Source organism: Sander vitreus, chromosome 1 (assembly GCF_031162955.1).
Source record: "Sander vitreus isolate 19-12246 chromosome 1, sanVit1, whole genome shotgun sequence".
Lineage (NCBI taxonomy): Eukaryota > Metazoa > Chordata > Actinopteri > Perciformes > Percidae > Sander > Sander vitreus.
In genome coordinates this window covers 39045104-39060645 of record NC_135855.1, presented here as the reverse complement: position 1 = coordinate 39060645, position 15542 = coordinate 39045104, and the positions used below count along the sequence as shown (strand labels likewise).

At 42.5% G+C, this 15542-nt stretch overlaps 1 protein-coding gene across 2 annotated transcripts; it reads right to left on the bottom strand.

Moving 5' to 3' along the window:
* Positions 1-2100: 2100 nt before the first annotated feature.
* On the bottom strand, positions 2101-15486 carry pex16 (peroxisomal biogenesis factor 16). 2 transcript variants are annotated; one of them, XM_078255488.1, is made up of 11 exons: positions 15218-15486; positions 14356-14391; positions 14003-14079; positions 13599-13732; positions 13347-13447; positions 11634-11711; positions 8944-9099; positions 8293-8365; positions 7378-7497; positions 4761-4825; positions 2101-2966 (listed from the first exon to the last, which is right to left on the bottom strand). In XM_078255488.1, exons 1-11 carry the CDS (start codon positions 15348-15350, stop codon positions 2908-2910), a joined length of 1032 nt encoding a protein of 343 aa, XP_078111614.1. In that variant the 5' UTR covers positions 15351-15486; the 3' UTR covers positions 2101-2907. The 2 variants fall into 2 exon arrangements, with proteins under 2 accessions (XP_078111614.1, XP_078111603.1); XM_078255477.1 differs by having other exon boundaries at positions 11634-11714; positions 15218-15484.
* Positions 15487-15542: the final 56 nt, after the last annotated feature.

The following is a 15542-nucleotide window of genomic DNA, read 5'->3' as shown; positions in this document are numbered from 1 at the left end:
TATATATATATATATATATATATATATATATATATATAAAAAAAGCAGTTTATATTTTCAACCGTCAGCGTTAATTTGAACAAAAATCCACACTGTTTGCATTCAGTGTTTGATTCACTGCTGTTCACTTACAGTACAGTTTGTCCACAGGTTATTTTTATTTAATTTTTTTTCATTTACGCAAAGCACTGACGGCAATTGTCTGGACAATTTCACACGGTTTGTGAGCTTGGAATTATGCATTTCTGTCTGAGTTAAAGAATCTCTTGTGAAACAGTGGAGCATCACATATTTGATGTCCTAGCTGCTATGGTTATTTATTATCCATCGTTGTAAACCCAGTCGACAGCGCAGTCCAATTAGAGATTCTGAATTAAGGGGGGGGGGGATAAACCCAATCAGTAGTTGTAAAGAAAGACATCACATGAGTCACGTCAGTTTTAATCCGGACGTCAGATAGAACACGTGAAGTCCCAGCTCTTAAAACAAAGATCCTGCTTTGACTGTGGATCTCCAGTTCACATTAAAGGACAAATCCGGCGCAAAATGAACCTAGGGGTTAATAACACATGTGTACCGAGTCGACCGTTCTCTGGGATATGTTTTCCTGCTAATCGAATGTTTCTTTTTTTTTTTTATTAATTTTTATAAAGATAATTTTTTGGGGCATTTTAGGCCTTTATTTAACAGCACAGCTGAAGACATGAAAGGGGAAAAAGAGAGGGGGGAATGACATGCAGCAAAGGGCTGCAGGCCGGAGCCAAGCCCGGGCCCGCTGCGCTGAGGAGTTAACCTCTATATATGGGCGCCCGCTCTACCAACTGAGCTATCCGGGCGCCCTAATCAAATGTTTCTGTAGCTTGAAACAAGCTAGCACGAACCGCTGATTAGCTTAACGCTAGGCTTTCAGGGCACTGGTAGAGTAAAAAGAAATCACTATTTCTACACCACTAACAAGGCACAAAATAACACCACACTTCCACGGTAGCATAATGAGGGTCCCTACATGTTAACCGAAGCATTGAGAACTTGTGTACAGACAGTTTATTAAAAATATAGTTTATAAAGACATTGCCTTCAGGTATACAGGCAGTCGCTATCTTGGGAAAACAGTCACAACAGTTTTCCCAAGATGGCAATTGCCTGTGTACCGCTAGCTTGTTTCAAGCTACAGAAACATCTCCCAGAGAACGGTTGACTTGGTACACGTGTTAACCCCCAGGTTCATTTTGTGCCAGAATTGTCCTTTAATGTCTTGCTGGTTGAATCTGAAGTCTGCCTCGATGTACCTCAACTCTGAAAGGCTTTTCCTTCTCTCTAGGGCTGCGACTAACGATTATTTTCCTTGTCGATTAATCTGTTGATTAGTTTCTGAATGAATGGATTAGCTGTTGGGTCTACAAAATGTCAAATGATGAAAAATGTGGATCAGTGTTTCCAAAAAGCCCGAGATGACGTCCTCAAATGATGTCTTGTTTTGTCCACAACTCAAAGATATTCAGTTTACTGTCACAGAGGAGAGAAGCAACTAGAACATATTCACATTTAACAAGCTGACATCTACTTATTTTCATAAAAAAATGACCCTATTAATTATCAAAATAGTTGGTGAATAGTTGACAGCTAATCGATTGATCGTCGCAGCTGTACCTCTCTCAGCAGTTTAACCTTTTATTTTGGAAGGCTGACGTCTTCCGTTTATCTGTTCAGTTTTTAATTATTGGCCAATGAAATATTCCTTCCTAATATTCCTGACTTGAAAGGTTTTAACCACATCGTAACAGTTGTGCCCATTAAGACAAATGATTTGTTTTTGTGAGGAGCCCTTTCTTCTCTGACGTCATTCAGCTGAAGAAATGTTTTCAGGGCCGACTTATTAAGCACGGCGTGACAGCTTACATGTGTCACACACTACCTTCACCTTTATGTTCCCAGCAGACTTGACATTCAACAAGTTATTGAAAGAACTGTCTCAAGTAGATGAGGTCTGGAAACCTGTTAGTAATTATCTTTAATGGATCCTAGCGTGGCCATGCCTGTGTATGTTCCACCCGTGATAAAACTCTCCAAAAAAGTAACAAACATGAACTGAGAGGATGAAACATTTGACTATTTATTTGTAGGCTACAAAAAAAGAAACCTATTCAGTAAGTTAATAAAGATTCAAAACCTCTGGCTTGTTCTCGTCATTGACTCCAGCTTTCTCTCACACACACACACACACACTTGCACTGCCCTTAATTGGTTTTTGCCATCTCACATTATTCATGATTAATCTGTTTCCCACTGACATTGTACAGCTCATTTCTGCATGAAAACTCCAACAAAAACGGGGGAATTTGAAAGCCTACTCGGGTAAATGAGGTGTTGAGATTGTCGTCACTCTAGTTGTCTGCTTCAGACGTTGTCGTACAGATTCCTGCCCTGCGGCACCAGTTGTCAACAAACAAGGCCGCTCATTTTGACAGAATGGAACACAGAGCCGAGGGCTTCGAGACAATGGAATGAAATACTGTTGCTCCTATTTGGCCTCATAATCCAAGCTGTCAAAGCAAATACCAAACGCTTCATGGTACAGACAATGGTGTGAATCATGAACAACTCAAAGAATGAAGAGCTCTGACATGTGAGGCAAACACTTAGCATCAGTCACACACAAGTGAAAAACAAGGTAATAAAAGCTGTGGGGGGGGGGGGGTGCTTTATTTCTGGAGTAGCCTTCTAAATCAAGACGTTTTGTCACTAAGAAGGTCCTCGCTGTCAGTTCCGAGTGGTCATCATTTCCACATCATTTTATCTGATTCGTGGGGAATTATAGCAAGCGTCTCTGTCCCTGGGTCCGACTGTCCCTTTCTCTTTTTTTTTTTGACTTGCAGACGTCAAAGGTGCGAGCACGTCCAGCAGGCTTTATCCCCAGTTGTAGAAGTAGATCTTCTGCCAGGTGGGGAGGTAATCCATCAGAGGGCCTGAACAGACAAACCAGCGGCAATATGTTATGAAATGAAGGATATTTTTCTCCAAATTTTTACTTTGTTCATTGTTTTGTTTTTATGATTGAATGAATAGTTTGTCAAACTACATACAAAAGAAGAAACCAAAAAAACACAAAATACAATACACAAAAGTCGTTCACTATGAATATGAGAAAAAGCAAGAATAAGCTAAATAAATACTCATATTAAAGTGCTCATATTATGCTTTTTGGCTTTTTCCCTTTATTGTGTTATATCTTTTTTTGTGTTTACAAAGTGAAAAAGCCCAAAGTCCCCCCCAAAGGGACTTACCATCTCCAACAGAAAACACTGTTCACAAACTGCTCCAAACAGCTCTATTGTAGTCCAGCCTTTACTTCAGAGACAAACGTGGTCACTTTGGAACACACGTTATAATGCTCGCCTAGCTGCTAGCATGGCACGCCCTCATACTCTGCTTCTGACTGGCTAGTAGTCCTTACCTAGGTACTGTCAGGGCACGCCCTCATACTCTGCTTCTGACTGGCTAGTAGTCCTTACCTAGGTACTGTCAGGGCACGCCCTCATACTCTGCTTCTGACTGGCTAGTAGTCCTTACCTAGCTACTGTCAGGGCACGCCCTCATACTCTGCTTCTGACTGGCTAGTAGTCCTTACCTAGCTACTGTCAGGGCACGCCCTCATACTCTGCTTCTGACTGGCTAGTAGTCCTTACCTAGCTACTGAGCATGTGCGACTCCCAACAAAGATGGAACAGAAGTGAGAGGTCTCACTCTGTAGCTAAAACAGAGAGCTCAACACACAGGGTGAAAAGAGGAGCTGCAGCAATGTGCAGTACAACAAAAATATGGTGTTTTTTGAAAATTAAACCATGTAAACCTATTCTGATATAACCTCTAAATACTATTATGAACCTGAAAATAAGCATAATAGGAGGTCTTTAATATTCTTGTCTCAAAGGGAGTAGGAGGAAGCGGGTGCTTTTCCTACCCTTCCATACCTTTTACATCTTTTATTACAAAAAGAACCCTTATCGAAGTGTTTTCAACCTATCGTTTCTCAATATGCAACCAAACAACCCAATCATAGAAAACATCGTCAAAATCCCAAAACATTTGCCAATCAATCAATCATGTTCCTATTAGGGAGGCTCAATATATCGTTTTTTTATCGCCAGCGCAATAAACACATCGTGAAAGCCTGCGACATATCGCGATAGACTGATATTTTGCTGCTGCCTTTTATATTAATTTCAATGTTCAATTTGTTCAATAAAAGACTGTGATAATATCCTTTCATTTGTTTTATATTCAACAAGTAGTTTGTTGTATTTTAGCAGAATACTGAGAGCAGCAGAACTGAGAAAACCTTTAAAGCTATAGTGCGTAGTTTCTGCCCCCCCCAATGAGGAATTCTGTCGCTGTCGGCACCTCCACATGATACAAGCCTTCGTGATCACGCTTCCATTAAGCCAAGGACCCCTCAACTGAAAGAGAGATGGAGCAGGGACCCCCTACTACATATATGGTATTGTATCAAATGAAGTTGCATATTAAACTGTGCCTACAATAACGTTTAAGGCTGCCTAACGCCTTTATACATACCTTAGAATACTGTAACTGTACACTGTATACTGTGGTATAAGTACTTTTACTTTAGTATTAGATCAGAATACTTCTTCCGCCACTGGTCATGAATATTGAATGTTGAAGAGAAATACTTCAGGGCGGTTTAAAAAGCTCATTTGTGGAGGTCAGCCTAATGGAGCAGACGTGGCGGCGGTACTTACGTGCAACGAGGCCGATTCCTGGGACGTGATCGGCCAGCAGTCGGAGCAGGAAGAGAATCTTCTCCCTGCAAACCAACAAACACAGTTTAAAACACCATGTACCAAACAAAGTTACCAAATTACTGTGCTTTTTCTAATCATGGACCATGTTGGAAAAAAGTGTTCATAGCTTTTAAAGCAGCTACACACCGGGCCGATAATCGGCCGTCGGACAGTCTGGTGACTCGAGTCTGTTCGGTGTGTTCCGTGCCGTCGTCCGTTGGAGGAGCCGTCGGCCTTCATTTTGGCCGACCTGACGTGCTCAGTCAGAGACGGGGCGGTCGGGACTCACCCGGAAATGGCGAGCGGGATGAGCGTGACTAAGCCTCTCAAAATCTGACAAAAATCTTTTAAACTGACCTTTAGCCGTTTTCCGACCAAGTAGTTACAGGAACGTAGTTCTCATACCTGCAAACTAGTCGCTTTTCAGCGAAAATCGCCGTTTTGAATGGAAAATGTCATCCACGTGAATCACTTCTAAACAGATCTAACCACTCTTCCCCCAAAACTGTTTTTTCCATTTGCATTCCCACTGGCCAAGTGGCCATAGGGACTGGTAGGAGGGGTAAGGGAGTGATGCAAGCACGGCAACGGTCTTTATAGCGTTAAAATCAGAAAACAAATCCACCAAAAAAAAGTACGAACTAAATACTAAATCTAATGTCTATATCATATTTGTCATAATTTAAACAAGTCTCTCGAAGAGAAACGTATCTCTCTCCCCCGCCTCTGCCTGCTGCGCTGTGTGTGTGTGTGTGTGTGTGTGTGTGTGTGTGTGTGTGTGTGTGTGTGTGTGAGTGACAGCCGGCCAGCGAGTTTTGTCAAGCCCGCAGGACACGCTTGTGGAGTTTAACTGCAAAAAGACAGTTAACCACAGGTTCCCGTTGATCTTATGATGGACATGTGTTGTGATATTTAAACAAACGAACCGTCAACGGCAAAATAAAAGCCTCTTAGTTACGAGAGCGGTCTGAGAGACCTCCAGCTCACAGCGAGGTGTCTGAGCATCATGACTGGCCGAGCGACGAGCTAGCGGCCGGGGCTGTCGCCTGCTGGCTGTCGCCTGCTGGCTGTCGCCTCACTTCATGGAGCTTCTCAACTCCGAAAACTTTGAAGCAAATTGTCAATTCGGCATCAATTTTCGCAAGACTAAACAGTTCATTTCTCGCCTAAGATGTTGTCAGAAGTGAATTTAGTGATGAATAAGATGGCGAAAATTGTTAATATTGTCCCGTTGTTGTTGCTGTACTGGAAACCCGACCCTCGTTGACCTAGGTTCATATGCTGAAAAGGGAACAGAGAAAAGACCGTGGCCTTGAAGTAGGAGCTGAAAGAGTTACAGGAACTGCGGCCAGAGGGACTTAAAAATCCCCAAATTGGTCCAGTCGGAACACGAGAAAAAAAGGGTTCTAGGAATTTTATGTTCTAGGAACTGTAAAAATCCCTCCGGTCGGAAAGCGGCTTTTGTCGATCTGAAATGAAGAAAGATTCAGCAACTGCACGGCCTATTTCTCACTTAAAATGTTTTGTTTTGGCTGTTCGAAAAATCCAAAATCCGGAAGCAGCAGCCAGATCCACGTGATGCATTCGTCCAATCAGCTGCCGGTTTTCATTTTTTGAGCGACAATACAGATTAGCGCTGTCTGCTGTTATGGAGACGTATTACGTCTCGTCTCTTTGGTGTGTTCAGAGGAACTTTTTTGGCCAACTCGGGGAGACTGATCAGTCCGACTGAAAATGAATCGCAGACAACTGTGATAATCAATGAATCTTTAAAGCAACACTAGAGAACTTTTCCCACTTCGGTCCCCCTGCAGGTTGGAAGAGGAATTGTCCATTAGATTACATTACGCAAGTTGGCCAGACCGGGTAGCGGATCTGTAGTTCGAATGAGACATAATGAGACATTACGACAGCAGTAATGGACAATTCCGCTTCCAACCTTCTTTTGGAAATTGATCTTAATGCCTTAATTTAAAAAATTAGGAAATCTCACAATTGGCATGGGGTACTTTCCATAAGATCATCTCTCAATGCAAATCAAACCAGCTATTAGGCTAACTGACATAAAACCATGCCAATCTCTAGGTATGGTGAAGGGGATGTGATGATGGGGGGCTATTTTAATTCCAAAGGCCAAGGGAACTTTATCAGGATCATAGTATCCTGGATCTATGAAATAACTGGCCTTTCAAAATAAAAGCCTGCCTGCCTCTATGGGAATCTAACATAGGGACTTATGCCTCCTGTATTTTAAGGAAGAACATTTATTTATTTATGATACATTATTCATTCACAAACAAAATTGGGGTCCTTAAAGGTTGGATTTTTCCTCATTTTTTTAATTAAGGCATTAAGATCAATTTCCAAAAGATGATTTTTGTAGTCCTCTTTTTAGTTAACTTTAGCGTGGGTTCATAAACTTATGCAAGCCACTGTATGTAGTACACTGCTCCGTCTCTCTTTCAGTTGAGGGGTCCTTGGCATAAAAACATTGAAGACCTCTGGACTAAATAATGAATCGATTAACTGAAAATACAATCAGCTGATTACTGAGGAGACATCCAGACATACTTACTCTGAGTATTTGTCGTAGAAGGGTGAACGCAGAAAGTAGTAGAGCAAAAGAAAGGTTCTCCTCCTCATCTCGGCCTTCTCCCATCGATTTTGGAATTTCCTGTCACTGAGCACAGCGAAACTAAAGGAAGGAGGACAAACAACTGGAATGACTTGTCACACTGTGATAGAGGCACTAAAAGAGGATACTAAAATCTGATGGGAGCGTTATCTTCTTCATCTTTATTCACTCGCCAAGTCTGATAGACATCTTAAAACAAACCTATTAATAAACTATTTAGAAATGCTTTTTTTTAATCTGTAGAATGAACAGTTTTGTTGACCCAACACACGCAGCGGTAGAAGAAGTATTTAGAGCCTTTAGTTCAGTAAAAGTACTAATACCACACTGTAAAAAATACTCTGTTACAAGTCAAAGTCCTTCATGGAAAATGTTACGTAAAAGTATTAAAGTATCATCAGGAAAATGTACTCAAAGTATTAAAAGTAAAAGTACTCAATGCAGAAAAATCCTCACATTTTAGAAAGTGTATATATATGCATATAAATATTCAACCAAGATGGTGTAGTGCTAGTCAAATGTTTAGTGTTGCTGCCTGTTCTGCCTTAATAAAAGACCTTATTTATCGATACATGTGTAGAATGTCTGTCTCTGAAAACAGAATTATACAAGCTTTAGCCCACAATGATTTAGCTTTATTTTCATATAAATTCATATAAACGTGTCATAAACATTATAAACAAGTCATAAACGTTTATGACATAACACTTCTTTTAGTAGGTGTCATTCAGTTTTTGTCATGACAAGTTAGGGTTAGAGTTAGGGTTCATGTGTTCATGACAGTGTCATGACACTCTTATGTAGATACCTTCAAGTAAAATGTTACCAACGGTTCTTACTTGCACCATCTCATACCTGGAGAGTTCGAGGACCCCAGAGATGAGCCACGGCTTCCACGAGTGTTTTCCACAGAGTCCGAGGCAGAGTACTGCAGGCGGGGGGGGGGGTTTGATTTAAGGAAACAACATAAGACTTCTAATAACTAATAATGTCTTTTTGATGTTGTAACGTTTAGTGTTATGCTTCTAAGATGTTAAATGTTTCTGTGTAAATGGTTGTATGTTGAGGGTCAGAAAGACATGCTCTCATTTCTGGGATAAATGTGTTTTTGGCTTCAGGTAGTTCTACTTTTGTTTTTGTGTGATCTGGTCAAATGTGGACGGGAGCGTCTTAAAGGAGTGGTTCAGAATTTCTTTACGTCTTAGGGCTTTCTTATGGCCCTATTTTAACGAGGTCGGAGTCGAACATGCGGCCGCTGCGTTGAGAAGTAAACCTCTATATATGGGCGCGCGCTCTACCAGGTGCGATAACCAGGCGCATGTATGTAGTAGGGGGTCCCTGCTCCGTCTCGGTTTCAGTTAAGGGGTCCTTGGCTTAAAAAACGTTGAAGACTCCTGATTTAGAGGATTGTGCCGCCTTGGCAGAGTTATGTTCTCTTGTGTGCTTTCAAGTTCAATATGTAACTATATAACAGGGTGGAGTGGTGAGAAAACGAGGCAAGGATACAGTGTACAAGTGGACGTCCAATGTACACGGACTCAGCGAGGGTCTCCTGGAGCCCCAGCTGTGTTGGTTTGCTGTGGAGCTTCTCCTCACTTGAGCTGCTGCTCCTCTTCTTCTTCTGACTCGGCGCTCCCCACAGCCGGGCCTGCAGGCCGGGCGCTGCGCATCGCAGAGACCAGAGAGATTGGGGTGGGGGGGGGAACACACACACACACACACACAGGGACAGTGAAAAGTCAGTAGGTTTGTCACTCTTTTTCCTTTTCCCGACAAACTGCAACATGAATAAATCAACAAAACAGCTGGGATTTTTTCCCCCTCTAGAGATCAGCTTATTAGATGTGAATATGTTGTAGTTTCTTCACTCCTCTGTGACAGGAAACTGAATATCTTTGACAGGACATTTGAGGAGGTCATCTCGGGGTTTGGGAAACACCGATCCACATTTTTCACAATTTTTGACATTTCATAAACCAAACAACTAATCGATTCATCGAAAAAATAATTGACAGATTAATCGTCTATGAAAATAATCGATAGTTGCAGGCAGCCTCTACTTTTTATGCTACAACTGTTGCTGGAGCCTTGAATCTACAGACTATTTTCCTTTTCCATGCGAGTCGGGAGTTCGTACTTTGCTCCTACCTGTTTGGATTTGGCATTTAAATGTTTTAAAGCTGATGGTTATGAAGCCACCTTTTGAGTAAAACACAGAGGTAAAGGATAACCTTCATTGTAATGACATTTAAAAGGAGCACTATGAGTTCCTGCATGGACACTTCTGTTGACGTTCCAAGTCAATTCAAAACAAAACAGCGCAAGCTCGCCCCTCCCCCCATGTTTCCTTAACTCTCGTGACTAATGCTGCGTTCATGCCACTTACAACTTGTTGCATGACTGCCACCAACGGTTGGCCGTAGCCTAGAACATCAGGTGTGTGAAAACATGGAGGCCACAATAACAAAAGATTTGCTGCTGTTTTCTTATACGAGCATAGAAACAGCACGTGGACAGGTGTTTGTTTGTGTTATCTGCAGGACAACGGACAGGAAAGGACACGGATAAGGTGTTATTTTATTTATGAATTATTTGAAACATGTTATGTTTCTTGGCAGAGGCATTTGTCCACAATAAACAGTTTATTGTCATTGAAATATGTTCAGTGAACCAAAGTCGCCTCCATCAAACGTCAGTTGTCACAACGCGTCACCAACTGGGAAACTCAGTTAGCAAAATCTAGCCCAAGTTTCCCCACCTCTGATTCCCACAGGAAGGGACGTGAATGATGACACGGAAAAATGTTTTTCCGATGTCTACGAATGCAGCATATCTGACTAAAGGCCTTTTTTCAGTAGCCGCAGCCGAGCTGGCGCGCACATGTGACATCATGAGAGCGCCGTAACGGCTTATACTCGTGCGTGGTGCTCGCGACACTAGTTGCAGTCTTTTTCTGAACAGAGGTGGCGCTAATGAGGAAAGGCTACCGACGTTTGCTATTTCTACGGACTAGAAGAAGAAAAAGGTAAACAACGGCAGAACTGGCAGCAGCATTGCCGTTAATGCTTCGATTTGATTGGATGACTTACTTGATGGGATCAAGCCTTTCATTTGCCATAAAAGAACTCATCTTAACCCAGTAAGTTTACAAGAGAGACTTGCAGTCACTCAGAGTCCTGGCATCCAGTTACCCTCGAACTCGTCCATGCTTCCTGTTTCCGCTTTGTTGTGCGCCGCTGAAAAAAATACGTCACATTGGCGCTCGCCACTTCGGGTGCGGCTAGTATACTGCATGTTTAACTGTCACTAACCCCCACCCCCAACCATCTTGTCGGTGATTGGCTGGAGTGGTTTGTTGTATTTTGGTGCCTATCCTGTGCCTCTAGTGTTTGTTTGACGTTTACGACCCCTGTGTTGTCTCCTGAGACCAGGCTTTTTCACGGTGTGTTCAGGGGGCAGCTAGCGGATCAAGGAGAGAGGCCTACGATTTGAGACAAAAATGATATCGCGCTGAAACCATGCAGGAACTCATAGTGCACCTTTAAGAAACTGGTATACAAAATATAGAATATACAGTGTACAGGAACTATTCAGTTGAATGAGGGGTGGGGAAAAATAACATGTTTCAGCTCCTTTTTCGGACAGATTGAACATTATTTGTAACACTTCATAGATATTGTTTTCAATGCTTTTTTTTTAAATTCATGGTCAATAAACCTAATAAAATGACATTATACCTCATTTTTGAGTTTGAATAAAAGCAGATATGAATTATTTTGACTAATAGAATAGTTTAGAGGATAATGAGTGAATCACAGACTGGTTTATGTCAAAGTTTGGTCACGTTGCTGTTTTGAAACCATTTTAAAAAACAATTTCAAATGCCATGGAATTAAATGAAACAACCAAAATTCAATGGAAGTAATCATTAATCTTACCTGCGAAGAACATGGATGCACGGATGTATATGTTGTATGGGTTCCATACAACGTACATGCATGCATCCAAGTTATTTTGGGGCAGTTTGGTTGTTAAGAAACCCATATTTGTGATATAAAAAAACCTTTGAAAACGGGTCAAATTTGACCCGAGGACAACAAGGGTTAATTAGCTCAAACGGCTCTAATTTTTAGGCCATGTGAATCTCCAAAGCACATTATGATGATACTCTATATTATGATTTCAACTAGTCTTACCGCTGCCCAGTGGCCTAATAACTCGTCCCGACCTCTGACCCACAAAGCAGGCGTCATCTTGCTGTTCCCCGTTAACGTCTTCTGTGGAGAAGGGGACAGAAACACAGTACAATCTAGTTACTCCTTATACACGTACACACATCACTTCTCCAATGCAGGAACTGAGAAATAGCGTTTGCATGTGCAGTTTAAAGCAGCAGCATTTGATTTATTTGGCCACTTGGGGTCAGTGGAACGAGCTGTAAACACAACATACATGTAACCTTATACAAGTGTTATGGTAAACTTCTTAGCACACTTGAGGGGGTTCCACGGGTTTCCCCATGCAGCAAAAAGGAAAATCCTTTATTATCACTAAAATCCCATCCATAAGTACCATAATAACAGAATGTGTGACTATTTTGGTCATCTTTCTTTTCTTTTCTTTTTTAAGATGTTTTTTGGGGCATTTTAGCCTTTAATAGACAGGACAGCTGTAGACAGGAAAGGGGAGAGAAGGGGGGGAGACATGCAGCAAATGGCCGCAGGTCGGACTCGAACCCTGAGCCTCTGCATATGGGCGCCCGCTCTACCAGGTTGAGCTACCCAGGCGCCCTCCATACACTTTCTGTAATAAAACATCTAAAGCAAAAATCCTATCAGATGGGGGGACCCCCCAAATAAACAAAATCTTATCAAATGGGGGTCCGTGGTTCAATTTGTTTCAGTTTGTGAAAAGGATTGGGACCACTACCGTAGCAAACATTTCCCTTCAGTATTTAACACATCAATGGAGCAACATTGTCACGTATTTGGAGTTGTGTTTGTGTCCACCTGAGAAATGTATGTAATGTTTATTCTCCTTTTAGCTCCATATCAGTTTCCCCCCTCAACTATCCTTTTTAGCCTCTTTCCGACCAAGAGTTACAGGAACGTAGTTATAGGAACAGTCCACTTCTAAACAGTTCTACTAACCACTCTCCCCCGAAACCGGTTTTGCCATTTGCAAAAGTGGCCATAGGGACTGGTAGGAGGGGTAAGGGAGTGACGCGAGCACGCCAACGGTCTTTATAGCGTCATCACTTGACTTTAGCGCCACATACAACAACAAACCAGCATGGAGGAGGCCATTGGAGCCGTGCAGCCCTAGTTCCTATTCCATCGCGTCCACATGATACAAGCTTTCCGTGACCGCGCATCAATCTACCGGTCAGTTTTTACGTTCCTACCCTCACCTATGGTCATGAAGGCTGGGTCATGACCGAAAGAACGAGATCCAGGGTGCAAGCGGCCAAAATGGGTTTCCTCAGGAGGGTGGCTGGCGTCTCCCTTAGAGATAGGGTGAGAAGCTCAGTTATCCGTGAGGAGCTCGGAGTAGAGCCGCTGCTCCTTCGCGTCGAAAGGAGCCAGTTGAGGTGGTTCGGGCATCTGGTAAGGATGCCCCCTTGGGCGCCTCCCTAGGGAGGTGTTCCAGGCACGTCCAGCTGGGAGGAGGCCTCGGGGAAGACCCAGGACTAGGTGGAGGGATTATATCTCCAACCTGGGCTGGGAACGCCTCGGGATCCCCCAGTCGGAGCTGGTTAATGTGGCTCGGGAAAGGGAAGTTTGGGGTCCCCTGCTGGAGCTGCTACCCCCGCGACCCGACCCCGGATAAGCAGACGAAGATGGATGGATGGATGGACTAAAGCTTTAAAGGAAGTGATAATAGCGAGTGAGAAAGAGACAATAACTAACCTTCACCGACAAATTCTGCACTTCTGTCGAGGGGGATTATGGGAGGTGAAGTCTGGATGCCGGATTTGTACCACAGAAGAAGGATGAGACGAAAAATTGCCCTGGAGATCAGTGTGAGAAGGACAATTGGTAAGTAATTTGAAATAAAGTTAAATTGAGAAACACAAAAAAAAGTTGAGGTCATGATTCTGATGTGATCTTTCCCTGTTTTCTTTTGATAAACAACAGGTCACCAGAGGAGGAAAAGCATACTTAAAAATCTGAATGAGTCCAATCACCAGCCAGCGGCCGACGTCCCCCCACAGCTTGCAGGCTCCCATCTCCAGGAAAACCTCCACATGCTCCAACACAGACAGCCAGTTGAGGAGTCTCTGCTGAGAGAGAGACTGAACACACAGCAGGAACACTAGTCACTTTCAGTCTGCAGCAGAGGATTAAAAAAACTGAAAACTAGACTACTTCTTAAGATCCTTCTGTTTATTCTTCCAGCTGGTAAAACTGCAGCCGGTTTCTTTACTCTTTGGCCACATCGTTCTCTCCTTTGTGACACATTTTTGGGATAGAAGTTTGTTGAACCAAAAGCATGGATGCAGCAAGCACTTATTTCTCTGTGAATGCAGTCTGAGATGATTGGAAATCTATCGGGCAGTGCTCACCACAGGGAAGGCACATCTCCGCCCTTTGCGCAGAATACTGTCGTTGAAGAGCACCAAGAGATTGGAGGCAGAGTACACTGGAAAAGACACAAAGCCACGAACAGAGGGTTTATCTGGTACCGAATCAATCATGAATCTTTGACTTCTTCTATTTCAAATGTTAATACTACATTTAGTGTCTGAATGACTCTGTTAAAATAGTTATGAGAACATCGCTATAACAGCTGGTTACACATTGTGGAAGGGTTGTGGGTAGTGCAAGTTTGGCATTTCTGTATTGAAACTTACATTTGAGCTGATACTTATATATCTGCGATGAGCTTACTGGCCTTGAAACGTTGACTTTTACTTACCTAGCTCAGATATTTCATGGGAATCTGCAAATCGCCCTGAAAAACAAGAGTCACGACATGTTTTTACCATCGTGCTAAAAACAGAAAAGCATAAAGAATAAGAAGCTGGTGTCAATGCTTTTCTAGCAGGGCTGTAGTACTTGAGTCCGGACTCTGACTCGAGTCTGGACTCAGTCGCTTTTCTGTTGTTTCGGACTCGTCTGGGACTTGTTGGTATTTGGACTTGGACTTGTCTCGGACTCGGCCGTTGGACTCGCCAAATATTTTAGTTGGTCCCGACCGAGTCCAGCAATAAATGTTTTTATTCTAAAATAACTTCCTCTTTTAAAACAAAACCACTGATGAGGCGCCCTCGTTCAGAAAACAGGTATTAGTTGAATTCAAAATCCATCTAGAACAGGACAAGTAATAAGTTCAAGAATGGGAACATTTCCATTTTATATTTTAAGTAAATAATATGGCCGGATTTGATTCTAAAGTGTGTTACTCTGCACTTGCTTATTGATTTTCACAAATAATGAATCAAAAATGATCATCTTAAAGTAGAAGATATACTGTCTCTCACATCACATAAATTATAAACAGGTGTGGTCTTGAACAGGATTCTTCATTTGGACTCGGTCTTGACTTAGACTCGTACTTTTTTGGACTCGGTCTTGACTTGGACTCGACTAGTCCTGGTCTTGGACTCAAAGGCGGACTTGACTACAGCCCTGTTTTTCTAGTAGTGTCAAGTGAAAATAAAACTAATCTCTTGAAGAAAGTTAGCTCGAGTTAGAAGTTAGGTTAATCTTCCACACAGTGTGGCAGTAATTCTCCTGCATCACTAATGATTAACATCATTAAGCTTGCTGTCACTGACCTGCTATCAGGTAGGAGAGTGTCCGCACCGTGCTCTCCAGCTGCGCTGTAGCGGCTGGGTTTCTCTTCACATACTCAGTGTATCGCTCATAAAGACGAGTCAGTTTATCGATGTACTCTTTCATGTTTGACATTTCAGCTTTAACTTACTGTACACTGACAGATACGCTCTTCATTTAGCCGCTGTGTTCACAATATACCTTCTATTTTTGAGGAGTTAGATAGTTTGGAGTAGTTACATCCACCTTCTTGCAAAAGCAAAACAAACTTCCGCTTGGATGAACCGTCACTCATTAATGTCCCCCCCCTGCTCTCATGTTCGAACA